At 57.9% G+C, this 14,344-nt stretch overlaps 1 protein-coding gene across 1 annotated transcript; it reads right to left on the bottom strand.

Annotated features, from left to right (window-relative positions):
• Positions 1-4,083: 4,083 nt before the first annotated feature.
• DLL4 (delta like canonical Notch ligand 4) lies at positions 4,084-14,075 on the bottom strand. The gene is made up of 11 exons (XM_036297713.1): positions 13,591-14,075; positions 13,212-13,481; positions 12,656-12,713; positions 11,128-11,394; positions 10,637-10,697; positions 10,425-10,555; positions 8,510-8,679; positions 8,138-8,357; positions 6,283-6,985; positions 5,673-5,781; positions 4,084-5,137 (listed from the first exon to the last, which is right to left on the bottom strand). The coding sequence occupies exons 1-11, from the start codon at positions 13,654-13,656 to the stop codon at positions 5,132-5,134; spliced, it is 2,061 nt and encodes a 686-aa protein (XP_036153606.1). The 5' UTR covers positions 13,657-14,075; the 3' UTR covers positions 4,084-5,131.
• Positions 14,076-14,344: the final 269 nt, after the last annotated feature.

Below are 14,344 nucleotides of genomic sequence, written 5' to 3'. Positions count from 1 at the left end.
TGGCAGATATCCAAGGGGAAGGAGACTCTTGAGGACTTAGGGCCCTGCTGTCCCTCCCACAGCCAGGATATCCCTTCCCAAACTGCCCACATTAGAGGAGGTTTACCTAGACTAGTGGTGTTCCTTAAAGACAGGGGCACAGCCCTCGCCATTTTGGCTCAGTGGATAGAGCGTGGGCCTGTGGATTGAAGGGTCCCAAGTTCCATTCCGGTCAAGGGCACATGCCCAGGTTGTGGGCTCGATCCCCAGTAGGGGGTGTGCGGGAGGCAAGCCCATCAATGATTCCCTCTCATCATTGATGTTTCTCTCTCTCTCTCCCTCTCCCTTCCTCTCTGCAATCGATAATTTTTCTTTTTTTTTAAGACAGGGGCACAAAGGGAAGCAATGGTGGAGGCAACCTGGGATCTCAGCAGCCTCCGTGGACCTAGGGCTACTGCTGAGTCCATCCATCCAGACTCGCAGCTCCTCCCTTGCCCACCCCCACCCTGTGGTTTGCCAGCATAGCTTGAGAAGACTTAACCAATCAGTGGGGGAACTCGCTGCTCACAAATATTTTCATACCCTAACTCATTTCCTCCTAGTGATGTGCCAGAGGTATTATCATCTGAGAGGGTAAGGATCATTAACTAGATGGTTGGCGTCCTTGGGCAGTGACCATGGTTTACCGCTAATGCCTGGCATATAAAGGGGGCTCAAGCAGTGTGGACGGAATGAAGGAGTACAAGGACTTGTCCCAAGTCACCTGGCAATAACAGGTGGTGTGACAGCAGCTTCAGCCTCCCGACTCAAACCCGGTGCCCTGTCCAGCCGTCCTCATTCCCTTCCACTCAGGATGCTGGTGGCGGAGCAGGCAGGCGGACTGCGGCCCGCGAGGTGGGAGGGAGCTGGCTGCTGTGCCCGGTCAGAGTATGCGAAAGAGCCTGGCCTCTCTGGACACTCTGAGTCACATTTAGGGGAAAGCCTCGCATTGCGCTCTCTCCAGGTCACTCCCTCTGCTGGGGGTGCGGGGCCTGGAGGGAACTCTGCACTGTAAGGGGAAAATGGATTTCGTGCCCTGGCCAGTTTGGCTCAATGGATAGAGCGTCAGCCTGCGGACTGAAGGGTCACAATTCAATTTCGGTCAAAAGCACAGGCCCCGGTTGCGGGCTCGATCCCCAGTAGGCAGCATGCAGAAGAAGCCGATCAATGATTCTCTCCCATCACTGATGTTTCTCTCTCTCTCTCTCTCTCTCTCTCTCTCTCTCTCTCTCTCTCTCTCTCTCTCTCTCTCTCTCATTTCCTCTTTGAAAACAATAAGAATATATTTTTAAAAAAGAAAGAAAAAGAAAACTGAATTCGTGTCCAGCTGCCCCTCTCCTGGCTGGTTCCATGGGCCCAGGACCGAGAAGGGCTGACCCCGCCCGGCAGCCACGCAGCGCCCTCTAGTGCGGAGCAGCGGGGTGAGCGGGCTCCCCGGCCGGAGGGAGGGCGGGATTCGGGGTGCGAGAGGCGGAGCCCAGAGGGCAGGGGCGTCTGCGAGAAACTCGCGGCCTTCGGCGGCTTCCCGGCCCGGGAAGTGAGCCCCGGTCGGGCGGCCGCAAACAGGAAGCGGAGCTGTAACAAAGAGCGTAGGGAGGCGGGGGGCCCGGACCTCCGGGGCGCCGGCGGCCACAGCAGGTGGAGGGCTGGCCGGCCGGCACGCCGCACCTCCTTCTTCCGCCGCCCATCGAGCCTCCGGGGCCAAAGGGGATGCGGCCAGGCCACGGGGTCGAACCGTGCGCCCTGGACGCGAAGGAGGGCGCGGCCGCCCTGGGAAGGCCGATGGGACCTCCCAGGCGCATCCTCTCCCCGGGAAGGGACAGTCATCGTCCCCGGAGTGAATCACTTCCATCCCCTTCCCGGAATGCAGCCGACCACGTGGGGGGCGAGGAGGGGCTGGGCCAGCGGATCCTGGGGACCCACGCAAAGCCTGGGAGTGCTGCAAGGAGGGGAGAGCCCTGTGGGTCCCCGTTAGGGGTGCAGTATCCAAACTACCTGCGTTTACTCTGCGGGCTTAATTTAGCTGGGAAGGGGGGAGGTAGGAGCCACTACCTTTTTGTACCCCCCTGACCAGTCTGACCGTGGCCCTGTGGCAGCGGAGGGGACCGTAGTTGAGCAAGCAGGATAAAGACATTCATTCTTTTCTTCTTCACAGCTTCTCCCTGACTCACCTCCCTGCAGTGATATCCAGGTGTTTCCCAGCCACTGGGCCCTGAAAAAGCAGCTGTCCTCAGAGCTGGAGGTCACTGTGGGGTCAGACTTACCCTGCAGGCAGGGCTGCCTCCAGGCTGTTCAGGAACTGCTGCGCTCTGAATTCTCTTGTGAAATACCCGTGCTGATTAAACACGGGCATTTGCTAAGCCGTGGCGTGTACTCCACAGCGAGTCTAGAGCTATCATCTGGCCTTGTTTCTGCCAAGCCTGGGACCGCCCCCGTGCACCTGGACACTCCATCAGAAGGGTCTTTGGAACCTTAACTATGAGAAGGGGCTGGACCCTCAGGAAGGGACCTGGAAATCCTGGGGAGAGGAGGGCTTCCACCGTGGTCTGTTCACACCCCAAGCGCCTGGCCCACCTTCTGCCATCTCAATCAGAGGTGGAGACTGGCCTGAGCTACAAGTTGGAGCTGCCCAGACCTCTTTCCCCAGAAAGCTGGTGTGGTGGGCTCTCCCAGCTCTCTGCCTAGGTGTCAGAGCCAGAGAGTGGGTCTAGCCAGCCAGCTCCTCTCCAGGGTTTTTCTTTGAGGTGCTGGCAGCCAGTGCAGTCCAGCATAGCCTGGTGGTGTGGACGTGCAGGCTTGCGGGTGTCCTACCTGTCCCCCACATGGGAGCCTCGTCATCTGGCCTGCGTGTCCCAGCCCGGTTTCCCCCCGCCCCCCCCAGGGTCCGGGAGCCGCTTTCCTGTTTCATTTTGGGCAGGAAGAGTGAGGTCGTGTTGTTCTTCCCCCTGCTGCCGGCTCAGGCTGTGGGAACGGTTCCCTGAATGCTTTCCTGTTTGATACCCTGTGTGTGCAACAAGGGAACAGGGACCAAGGAGTGAGGCGTGGAGCCTGTGCGTGCGGGGAGTGAGATGAGCCTAGGTCTCTGGCGTAGGCACCCAGATTAGGGGCAGGCATGCTGTGTGTGTGGCAGGAGAAAGAGGAAAAGGGAGGCAAGTAGCACTGCATATACTGGGACTCCATTGGAAGCATCTGGCGGGCCTCTTTCGCCTTCCTGTGGACAGGCTGAGGGCTGGGAGCATCTGCTCAGCTTTTTGTCAATGGCTTTTTTCCCCCCCATCATTTGCTCTCCATGGGGTATATCTGTGGCTGTAAAAAGAGGACTGTGGCAGCCTAGGACCATTCTGCACCTTAGAGGAAACTAGGCATGAAGTTGAAACTGGCAACTCCCTCAGTAGTGTCTCAGCCACAGAAACCTGGACTCAGGAAGGCCGCCCTCTCCTCTTCCTCCCCTCCCTGCTGACCAGGTGCCCAGACTCAGCTCTCTTGTCCAGCTGCAAGGAGGACAGGCCAAGGCAAAGCGCCCCTCCCCCAAGACCAGTGCCCTACGGGGGCTGAAAAAGAGCAGGGTGCCAGTCCATCTAAAACCCTGCATTGGCAGGAAGAAGGACCAGATGTCAGCATGGTTCAGAGACTCCATTCTCCAACAACCGAATCCTTTCAAAGAAAGGAAAACAGGCAGGATTGTCCTCTTTCCCCAAATTCCTATATCCCCCAGGCTGACTTTGGAGCCCATGAGCTTTTTCAGACTTGAGAGAAAAGGGGAACAGATTAGGTCAGAGGGCATATCTTCTAAGGAATGCTGGGAGCATAAGGAGGATGGAGAGCCGCAGACAGCCTCCAACCATCAGGCAGGGAAGGCTGGCCGAGGCTCGGACTAGATGGGCGAGGCCAGGCTTCCCAAGGACTGGAAGGGGACAAGAGCCTGGGGCACAGCAGGCCGGGCCCCAGTGTATGCACAGGGCCCAGGGGTTCTGGTGGAGCAGCTGGCAGCAGTATGGGAAGGGGAGTCAGAGAGGACGGGGACAGCATTCCCACTCGGCCATCACAAAGACAGGACCCAAGAAGTAATAAACTCCTATACACATCTGTTCCATATTATAAATACACATTATATACAAAATAATGTTATAAAATGTAGAAATGTCAGTGCTTCTGATTCTTAAATTATCGAAATACTAGACTCCAAAATAAACTACAAAAAACAAACAAAATAAAAACTCATATTATTGATTTCTGAAGATCCACTAGGGGCAGTAGTGGGCATGGGGAGAGCTCAGACTCAAGGCCATAGGAATGGGCCTGAGGGAGGAAAGGGCCTGGGTGATGACAACCCAATTTCTCCCTCCTGGGATTTCCAACATCGCTGCCCTGAGCTCCCTAGTTAGGCCCGGCACCCCTGGCTGGCCCTTCACCTGTCTGCTCACAGGAGCCCAGAGGCACCCAAAACCAGAGGCTGTAGAAGCCAGGTAAGGCTTACCAACATTCTTGCCCAGTGGGCCTGCCCAGGGAGCGGCTGGGTGGTGTTATGAAGACAGCCCAAACGCACCCATTGGAGGCACGTGGGCAAAAAGTGCTCCTCCCACTTTGGGTGCTCACCTCACCCGCAGGGCAACCCCTGCCAACAGCCACACCTGGTGGTTTCCTGGCCCACGGATGGCCCTGCCCTTACTGGCCTCCTCTCTCCTCTCTGATTTGGACCCAGCTGTCACCATGGAGCCTGGGCCAAAGGCACTTTTGGAAACACAGATGCCAGTGGAGGCCGCAGCAGCTCCGGGCCCTACGGGACCACTGCCACTCCCTCTAGAAAACAGGCCAGACTCCTAAGGAGCCCTCTGAAGGCCACTGCTGGCAGGGCAGGTCCCAGTGGCACCTCTCCTCTTCTCGGTTCCCCTGGCTGTGCGGCTGCCAATCTGATGCCAGACAGACACCCAAAGGTGTGGAAGGTACTGCATCTCTTGGCAAGTTCACAGTCTGTCCAGTTCATGCCATTCCGTCTTCCTCCTGAGAGCAGCACGTTGCATATTAAAAATGTCCCATCCAGGATGCAATGTAAACAATGCAGAAGGAAGGTCCAGCTGCTGGGCCAAGCTGGAATGTCCTGGGAGGCTTCTCCTTATACCTGGGGAGCATGTGGAGAATGGGAGAGTGGGTTACCCTCGCGTACAACGCCCTCCCTCCATGGCTGCCCTGGGCCTCCCTGGGAGAAGCCAATAGGGCAGATGGGGTGAAGGGAAGGGAGGGCAGGCCCCCCCGACCTTCTGTCCCAGCACAAGCACCTGCCTGGGAGCCTGTGCTCTTAAGTGGGCCAATGGAGGAGGCCAGGGAGAAGGGGCAGGAGGGGCACAAGGCAACCACCCTCACCCACCAGCAGCTGGGAAGCAGTGCCTGGGAGCTGGCCGGGTGCCACGGCTGCCCAGCCCAGCACTAACACAGCAGGAAGAGACCAGGCTGGGCTCACCAGCGCGGCTCCTGTTTCACACCCTCTGTTTCAACGGGACTAGCAGGGACCCAAGAGCCACTGAACCTGGCCTGCCAAGGAAGGGTCCTGACCCACCCCGGAGTGGCCCCTGAGGTCAGGAGTAACCAGGCCACTTTCCTACCCCCCAAAAGGCAGGCAGGGCCACGCTGGGAGGGCCGGCGAGCCCAGCACTCACCTCTGTGGCAATGACACATTCGTTCCTCTCCTCTGATATCAAACACACGGACTGATACATGGAGTCCCTGGGGGAGCATATCGCTGATATCCGACACTCTGGCTTTTCACTAAGGGAACACAAGACAGGTCGCTGAGGGAGGTATGGGGAGAGGGCTGGGGGAAGGGTGGGGGCATCAACCTGGACCCTGGAGCGCCAAAGGGCACTGGCATGAGTGGCTCCGGGAGAAGACACAGGACTGGGGATGCCCAACATTAGCCTGGGGGACAGGTGGGAACAGGCCCTGAGAGAGCCACAGGACCCCCAATCTTATCGGAGCGTCTCAGGCCTGGCAAAGCCGGCACTGCCACTAGAGGCCTGCCATGGCAGAGAAAGCTGGAAGTCACAAGAGACACAATGTGGGCACTTGACATTGTGAATGAACGAATGAATGAATGTGCGGGAGGGACAAGGACCCCTGGCAGGACTTTTGTTGGAAAATCAGTAGCAAAACCCCGTTTGCTAAGAAGCAGTCAAAGGCCGGGTGCCAGCCTCCGACCTGTCCTGAGGGAGCCCAGGCAGGACCACTAGGGGCCTGTGGTCAGGCCCTGGGCCTCCAGGTGCTGCTCACCTGTGTAACCGCAGGGGCGCCTTCTCCCCTAAGCTCTTGTCACTGTGGGAATACTTCCCCAGCAGGGTCCCCCGCCCCAGGGGTCCGGGGGCCAGATTATAGTCCAATGTGCGGTTCTGCTGCTTGCCACAGTTGGACTTGTCCAGGCCACAGTCTACTTCCAGCTCCTTCTTCTGGTTTGTGTTCTTGAGCTGGGCGGCGGGGATCAGGTTGTCCTTTTGGAAGTCTGACAGGTTGTTCATGGCCTCCCTGCTGCCATCGTCCGGCCGCCGAAGCCGCAGCTGCCGCACAGCCACTGCCACCATGCCCAGCAACACCAGCACCACCACCAGCCCCACGCCCAGGGAGACAGCCACCCAGGGGAAGCTGGGTGGCATGCTCACAGGGAACTCGCAGCGGCTGCCCACAAAGCCGTAGGGGCAGTTGCAGACGAAGCTGTCGGGGGAGCGGCCGGGGTAGCAGGTGGCCCCGTTGAAGCAGGGTCCGGAGGCACAGGCGTCGCCGGCGGACCGCACCTCACAGAGCCGGCCAGAGAAGCCGGCAGGGCAGGTGCACACGAGCCCGCTCTTCAGGTCATGGCAGGTGCCGCCGTGGGCACAAGGGCTGCGGGCACAGTCGCTGATGTGGAGCTCACAGTGGGTGCCTGTGAATCCGGGACGGCAGCGGCATATGCGGTTTGGATCTCGGTTCAGACACTGGCCCCCTGTAGGTACACACAGGGCACAAGTCAGCCATCGCCTGGGAGCCCCTCTGGTGCAGAGGGTGAGTGCTCCATCCCAGGAGCGAGCTCGGGTCCTTCTGCCCCGTGTCGCAGCGCCCACGCTGAGGAGCATTGCACGAAGAGTCTGGAGACCTGGAGTTGAGGTGACCCTGGCTGCTACGTCTTCATGGGCTCATGTCTAAAAATTACTAGCATCTCACAGAGCTTTATGGTAGAATCAGACAGATGAGCTTGGGTTTGAATCTTAGCTGTCTCTAGCTGTGGATCTGGCACCTGTTGCTTTACCTTATTTTAAGCCTCTGTTTCCTTATTTGTTAAATTGGAGTCTAATGCTATCCCCACCACAGGAGATCTCGGAGGGTTAGGTGGAATGATGCATGAGGGCAGGAGCACATACATGCCTGGTGTATAGTAAATGTTCAAAGAAATGTAATTATCATGGTTTCATCTAATCTTCACAACCACGTGAAAGACAGAGGACAGGTATTATATTTCCCATTCGGTGACGAAGAAACTGTGGCTCCAGGGAATTAACTGAGTGACCAGCCAGATAGCAGACGCCATCTCAGCCTTCCAACTCCTTTCCAGCTCCTGGGGCTTCTCCCAGGCACAGTGAGTCCGCCTGCCTCAGGAAAGTCACCAGGGAGCCAAGGAGGCAAAGATACCCAGCATGCTTTGCATCCCAAAAGATGCTGAACATTCTAGGTGCTTTGTGCCACACCAGGCTCATGTGGCCATGCCGCAAGGTGAGGTCTTTAGGAGCAGGTGCCCAACCTCACCAGCCTCCCTGGTGAGGAGGGACAGGAAGCCTCCAACGTCCCTTTCTCTAGCCCAGGACTTCCTGAGAAGGGTTAGAGGCCACCCCAGCAGGGACAGGGCTCTGATGGGAACAGGAATAGGAGCCACTCAGGATATACACTACTCCTTCTCCTAAGGTCACCCACTGCTAACCTGCTCCTCTTCCAAAGCTACCCAGGTGATCAAGCAAGCTCAGAGCAAAAGGGGACCCTGCCTGGAGTGTCAGCCTGCCTGGAGTGACAGACAAGGCCTCTCTCCTCTCCTGACTCTCCCTCACCAGAAGGCTCTGTTGTCCCCAAGGCTGGTATACCGAGTTAGCAAGACAACAAGACGCACCATTGGCACACGGGTTGCTGGTACACCTGTCCACTTTCTTCTCGCAGTTGGAGCCAGTGAAGTTGGGAGGGCATTCACAGGCATAGCTGGTCCCCTGGTTGCGCTCCCGGCAGGAGCCCCCATTGAAGCAAGGGGAGTTAGCACAGCTCAAGGTGCTGTGCTCACAGTGCAAGCCATAGTAGCCCGGGGGACATACGCAGTGGTAGCCATCCTCCTGGTCCTGGAGAGACACCAGAAAAGGGCCAAAGTCAGGCTCCAGGGCAGGAATGTGTGACTGGGGGTTAGCTCCCGCACGCCCACAATGCCTGCCTATGGCCACCTGGAGTGAGAACGCCTGGGAACCACCCGGCCAGACCTCTGCCTGGGCCTCACCTTACAGCTGCCTCCATTGCGACAGGGGTTGCCGTCACACTCGCTGAGCTTCAGCTCACAGTCCACACCAGTGTAGCCTGGACGACAGGTGCAGGTGTAGCTCCGCTGCCCACTGTTAGAGCACGTGGCCCCGTTCTTGCACGGGGAGTGATGGGTGCAATAGTTGAGATCTGTAGAGACCGGAACCAACAGCTGAGCAGAGCCAGGGAAGCATCCCCACCTCCGGGCTTCTTGTAGTGTAAGTTCACTGCCTACGTCTGGCCCAGAGGTTTCAACTCAGTCTTCAGGCCCAAACACCCTTCCTCCTCCCGCCATGAATCCTGTATTGAAGCACCTTGATGCAGACTTGGCCAGTGCAACCAACCAAAGTTGAAAAAACACAGGTGACAACTGCCTGCTAGGCAAGCTCACAAACACCGGCAAGCAGGGTAGAATGTAGGGAAGGAAGAGGAGTGGATGGCATGGCCACGTGTTTAGGAGGAAGTCAGAGAAGGCTTCATGGAGGAGGGGAAACGGAGATGAGCCTGGAAGGAGGGGTAACATCTAACAGGTGGAAATGGTAGAGAGGGGTGGCGAGAGCTGCCATAGGTAGTGACCGGGCATTTTCTAAGGGGAATTCATTATGAGGGTATTTTGAAATGTAAGTGTTTGTTTTCTTATTTGGGAAGGACAGGGAGGGAGAACCAGACAAAACAAATATTGGGACTGTGAGGGCTGTATTTGCATGTGATGAATACATGACTGTGTCACCTGTGAGCAAATGTGGGCAGAGGAAAGAGAATGAGCAGGCGTGTGTGTGTGTGTGTGTGTGTGTGTGTGTGTGTGTGTGTGTGTTTGGGGGGGAGGGGTAGAGAGCAACACACCCACAAAGAATACAGGGGCTGAATTCCAAGCCCTTGATGCCAGCTAGTCAGGGCCTAGGCAAGTTCTTTCTATCCTGGCAAGCCCTCTGCCCACCCTACCCAGACTTGTGCTGGTGTTTCCATGGCAGCAGCCACCCCATTTGCCCCTGAAAATGGGAGGCACATGCTGCAGCTGGCTCCCAGGATGAAAGAGATAAAGGATCCCTCCTCCATAGTTGGAGCTGGCAGACCCCAGTACAGCCAGAAGAGTGACCAGACCCGCCAAACACCAGGAAGAGACAGTGTGGGCTCAGGCAGCTGCCTGGCAAGTGCAACTGAGGATGAACAAGGGCGACTGTTTCTGCCCACACTGAAAAGTCAGTTAGATGTCTCTCCACCCAGAGGCCCAGCTCACACAGCCTCCGGGCAGCTGGTGGGCACACCTCACCAGACAGCTGCTTAGGGGAGAACTGCTCAAACAGCCCCGGCAGGTAAGCAAACACTTAGGGGGTTAATAGGTAACTGCGGTAGAAAGAGGAACTAAGCCCAGCATCCCTCTCTCTATCTGGCCTTACTAGAATTTTTTAAAAAATGTTTTTATTGATTTTAGAGAGAGAGGAAAGGAGAGGGGGAGAGAGAGAGAGAGAGAAACATCTATGAAAGAGGAACATGGATGGCCTGCCTCCTGAGCGCCCCCTACTGGGGATCGAGTCCACAACCCGCACATGTGCCCTGACTGCGACCTCTCAGTGCTTGGGACCATGCTCAACCAACTGAGCCACACCCATCAGGGCAAGGTCTTCCTAGAATTTATGAGTGCAACCTCCACGCTACCAATTTGTCACCCTCCTGGCTTCTCCAGCCACTCTGCCTCCTCAGCAGCAGCGGAAGAAGCACCCCCATCTTATTCTAGGCCAGTTGTAAAGATCCTTGAAAGCCCCACACTCCTTGAAGAATAAGGGGAAAGCCAGCTCAGCGGTCACCACGTAAGAAGGGTTCAGGTGATAACTCCGGTTCCCACCCCTTGCCCATATCTCCCACCCCCTCTGCATCCTCTCTTTGCCCTCACTCACCTTGGTCACAGAACAGGCCACCCCAACCCTCATCACAGGTACATTGCCAGGGGGTAGTGCAAGTGCCATGGCGACAGCCATTGTGGGGGATGCATTCGTTGCACAGCCGGCCCTGCCAGCCTGGGCGGCAGCTGCGAAACAAAAGGGAGGCTGAGGTGAGCTGAGGGCCTGGCCCGGGGATGTCCCCTTCCCACTTCCTGTCCCCTACTCACATGCACTCTGCCGGCTTGCTGCAGTAGCCGTTCTGTTCATGACAGCCAGAAAGGCAGACAGCTGAGAAAAGAAAACAGCGCTGGGTGAGGGTGGGGTGCCAACGCCCCTGAAGCCCACTCTCCCTCTCCTGGCCTTGGGGGTGCCCCCAGCTCTCCTGGGCTCACTTCCCACTCCTGGCCTCTCCGAGGAGCCATGGGTGTCTTAAAAGGAACCAACCGGTGGCACAGGGAAGGAGAATCCAGGTTGGATGGGATGCAATCATGGGATCCTTCTAGACTTGGCACAATGGGGAAGAGCGCTCAGAAGAGAAAGTTCTGAGCCCAAACCTGCCCTAAGCATCCCCAGCTGTTCCTGAGGCCCAGCCAGTGGGCAGCCCAGACCTGCTCTGTGAGACAGGCAGGCTGTGAGGAGAAGACACCATTTTTTTTGGGGGGGGGTTGTTGCTCAGGGGACCCCCCTCCAGGCAAACGCAGAGAGCTTGGCTGCTTACGCTGTTCGCAGTACTCCCCAGTCCAGCCCGGCAGACAGGCCAGGCTGCCATCTGGCTGGCACACGTAGTGGCCGAAGTGGTCATTGCGCTTCTTGCACAGGCGTGAGCAGCTGTCCCCATAGTAGTTGTCACTGCAGATGACCCGGTAAGAGTAGCGCAGCCTTGTTGGGAGAGGGTCGGTCTGCTCATCCAATAACCAGTTCTGGCCCACAGCTAGGGAGCCCTGGATGGTGATCTTGCTGATGAGCGCGTTTGGTGGCATGGCCTCTGAAGGGGCAGAGGGCCAGGTCAAGGAAGGGCAGCCTGTCCCCAAGGGTGCCAGCAACTGCTGGATCAAACCAGTTGTCCAGATGACCCCCCTCTGCCAGCAAGCACAGTCCAAAGGCACCCAAAGGTCCCACTTCTTTGCGTCCCCGTGTGTGTGCATGTGTAGGGGGTCTGACACTATTCAAAAGGGGGACAATGGCCCTGGCCAGTTTTGCTCAGTGGATACAGCATCAGCCTGCAGACTGAAGGGTCCCGGGTTCAATTCCAGTCAAGGGCACATGCCCGGGTTGTGGGCTTGATCCCCAGTAAGGGGCGTGCAGGAGGCAGCCCATCAATGATTCTCTCTCATCATTGATGTTTCTCTCTCTCTCTCCCTCTCCCTTCCTCCCTGAAATCAATAAAAATATTTTAAAAAAACAAAAGGGGGACAATAGAAGGATGTTAAGATATCCTAGTGTTCTGGAAGCAGATAGGCAGGGGAAAGAGGAAAAGAGGTCAAAATGGAAAAGAAAAAAAAATACAGAAAGAAAATGCCGAAACCGGTTTGGCTCAGTGGATAGAGCGTCAGCCTGCGGACTGAAAGGTCCCGGGTTCGATTCCCGTCAAGGGCATGTACCTGGGTTGCGGGCACATCCCCAGTGGGAGATGTGCAGGAGGCAGCTGATCGATGTTTCTCTCTCATCGATGTTTCTAACTTTCTATCTCTTTCCCTTCCTCTCTGTGAAAAATCAATAAAATATATTTTTAAAAAAATACAGAAAGAAAAAGAAAAGCTCTCTGTGTAGAGAGGACCGTGGGAGCAAGGGGTCCTCGGGTGCCCATTCTGGGGTTCTGCCCTCAGAGATGGGTAATGCTTTTCTTTTTCCTTTTCAAAGTGAGAATTGTTGTGCTGCTGAAATATCCTTTTCCTCTGTGTCAGAACAACATCCCAAAGCCATTATTCCCTTTCCAAAGGAGCGGAATTCGCGAAAGGTGTAAAATACAGGAAGGGGCCCGTCAGCGGCGCTGGCAGCTTCGGCCTTTCTCACCGCCGCGCTCCCCGCGTTCCCACGCCAAAAATAACCCGCAGGAAACGCAATTGTGCTCCGAGTCCAGGCAGCGGGCGGAATCCGAGCGTCCAGCGCGGGGCGCAGCTCCCGGCCGAGCTCAGCGTCCGGCCCCCCACCCCCTCACCCCGCACTTCCCCCGCCTATTATTACAGGTTAACTCTTTCGGCGCTGCGCCGTGTCGCCCCCCTGTGGCAGCGGAGCAAGCTACTCACCTGGCCCCAGGTCTTCTCCAGGCGCGTGCCAGGCTTCGATGATGAGTGAGAAGGTGCCCTGGGAAGCGGACGGAGGGGGAGGGGGAGACAGAGAGATAGCGAGATGAGCACGGGGTGGCGGGGTGCCTTGTGGCAGCCGGTTTAATTAATTTAATTGCAGGATACAGTTACTGCGCCCGGGTCAACCTAACGGGTCTGCGCACAGCACCGCGCGCGAGCACGAAAGGCGAGAGGAGAACCCCGGGGAGGAGGAGGGTTGAAGGATGGGGGAATGTACCCGAGAGCCTTTCGGAGGCGGGGGACGCACGAAGATGATAAAAATCATACCCCAAGTACTGGGAGAAGAGAGGGTGTAGAACTGGGAAAGGGAGCCTGGGGAGAGCCTTTCAACGGATGAGGTCCCAGGAGAGAGTCGAAAGAAAGGATCAGAAGAGACCGCCCCTTGTTTTGTTTCGTAGGGGAGCAAGGAAATCTGGGGAGAAGGCTTTGGTCTCAGGGACCCCCCCCCCCACCTCTTGGTGTTCGTGACCTCCCAGTGCGCCCAGGCTATGCTCACCGGCCAGGTGAAATTGAAAGGCAACTGGAGAGGGTTGCGTCCTCCGCCGCTACTGTCGTCCCGGACCACGAAGGAGTTGGTGCCCAACACAGGTGTGGAGACGCTGCCGAAGGTGCACGGCCCCGGCGAGACGACCGCTTGGAAATGCTTCAGGCAGACGCGGAAGAAGGTCCGGCAGCCGGGGTCGCAGGGCAGCCCGCTGGCCAGTACGCCTTTATCGTTGGCAAACTCCTGCAGCTGCAGCTGGAAGACTCCGGAGCCGGCCGCGCGCTATTGCACAGGGACCAGGGAAGGAGGGAGGGGAGCCGTCAGCTCGGTGGACGCCCGGGCTCTGGCCCAGAGCGCGGTGGGTGGGGGCGAAGGGGGCGCGGGACGTTACCTGCTGACAAAGTGCCACCAGCAACAGTAGCGCCCAACCAGACGCGCTACTGGAGGCGGCTGCCATTCCCTGGGGCGTCGCTCTCTCCACCCGCCCGCCCTGAAGCTGGCTTGGTTCGGGACGCCGCCTCCCCGTGCGTCCACCCGCGGAGGAGTCTCTGAAAAGCCAGGCTCCGCTCGGAGTCTTCCTCCTGCCTCGGCTCCCCGCTAGGTCCGCTCAAATTGCCGCGGTAGGTTATCCAGGTGAGGACGGCTGGGCGGCGGCCGCGTTGAGGATGTGTCCTCTGGCTAATCCTGGGGCTGCAAGCCGGCTAGTGCCCGCGTACTCTGCACTGAGGCGGCTGGAGCTGCAGCTCTCGGCCTGGAGATCCCAGCCTGCGCTCAGCGCCGCTACTGAAACCTGCGCGCTCGGGAGCCTTCCTTATATACATTGGCTCCTCTCCTCTTTGCCTGTCACTCTCCCCTCCCCTCCCCTCCCGGCCTCTAACTGCTACAGCCTCAGAGCCGCCGGGAGGGGGCCTCCGCCCCCGCCGTTCCCCCTCCTCGCCAGCCAGTCAGGCACAGGTCCCCGCCCATCCGCGCTGTTCTTAGCCCCTGGGTCCCCCAGCTCCGCGCGTGCCGAGAGACCAGTTCTCCGCAATCACGGAGTTAAGCGCGGAGACCCGGGCGGTGGGAGAGTAGGAGGAGGGCCGGGGTGAATGGGACGGGAGGTGAGCGAGTGATTCCGGAACGGGAGTTGGGGCGGAGACGCGGGG

This window comes from Myotis myotis, unplaced genomic scaffold, assembly GCF_014108235.1.
Source record: "Myotis myotis isolate mMyoMyo1 unplaced genomic scaffold, mMyoMyo1.p scaffold_m19_p_1, whole genome shotgun sequence".
Lineage (NCBI taxonomy): Eukaryota > Metazoa > Chordata > Mammalia > Chiroptera > Vespertilionidae > Myotis > Myotis myotis.
Note: the sequence above shows the minus strand (reverse complement) of the source record. Positions and strands in the feature narration are given on the sequence as shown.

Excerpts from the sequence above, each read along its gene's own strand:
- DLL4 (XM_036297713.1), bottom strand. The coding sequence starts at position 13,656 with ATGGCAGCCGCCTCCAGTAGCGCGTCTGGTTGGGCGCTACTGTTGCTG. Across the intron at positions 10,556-10,636 it reads AGCAAGCCGGCAGAGTGCAT|CTGCCGCCCAGGCTGGCAGG; the intron begins GTGAGTAGGGGA and ends TTTGTTTCGCAG. Across the intron at positions 5,782-6,282 it reads GCGCCCCTGCGGTTACACAG|TGAAAAGCCAGAGTGTCGGA; the intron begins GTGAGCAGCACC and ends GTGTTCCCTTAG.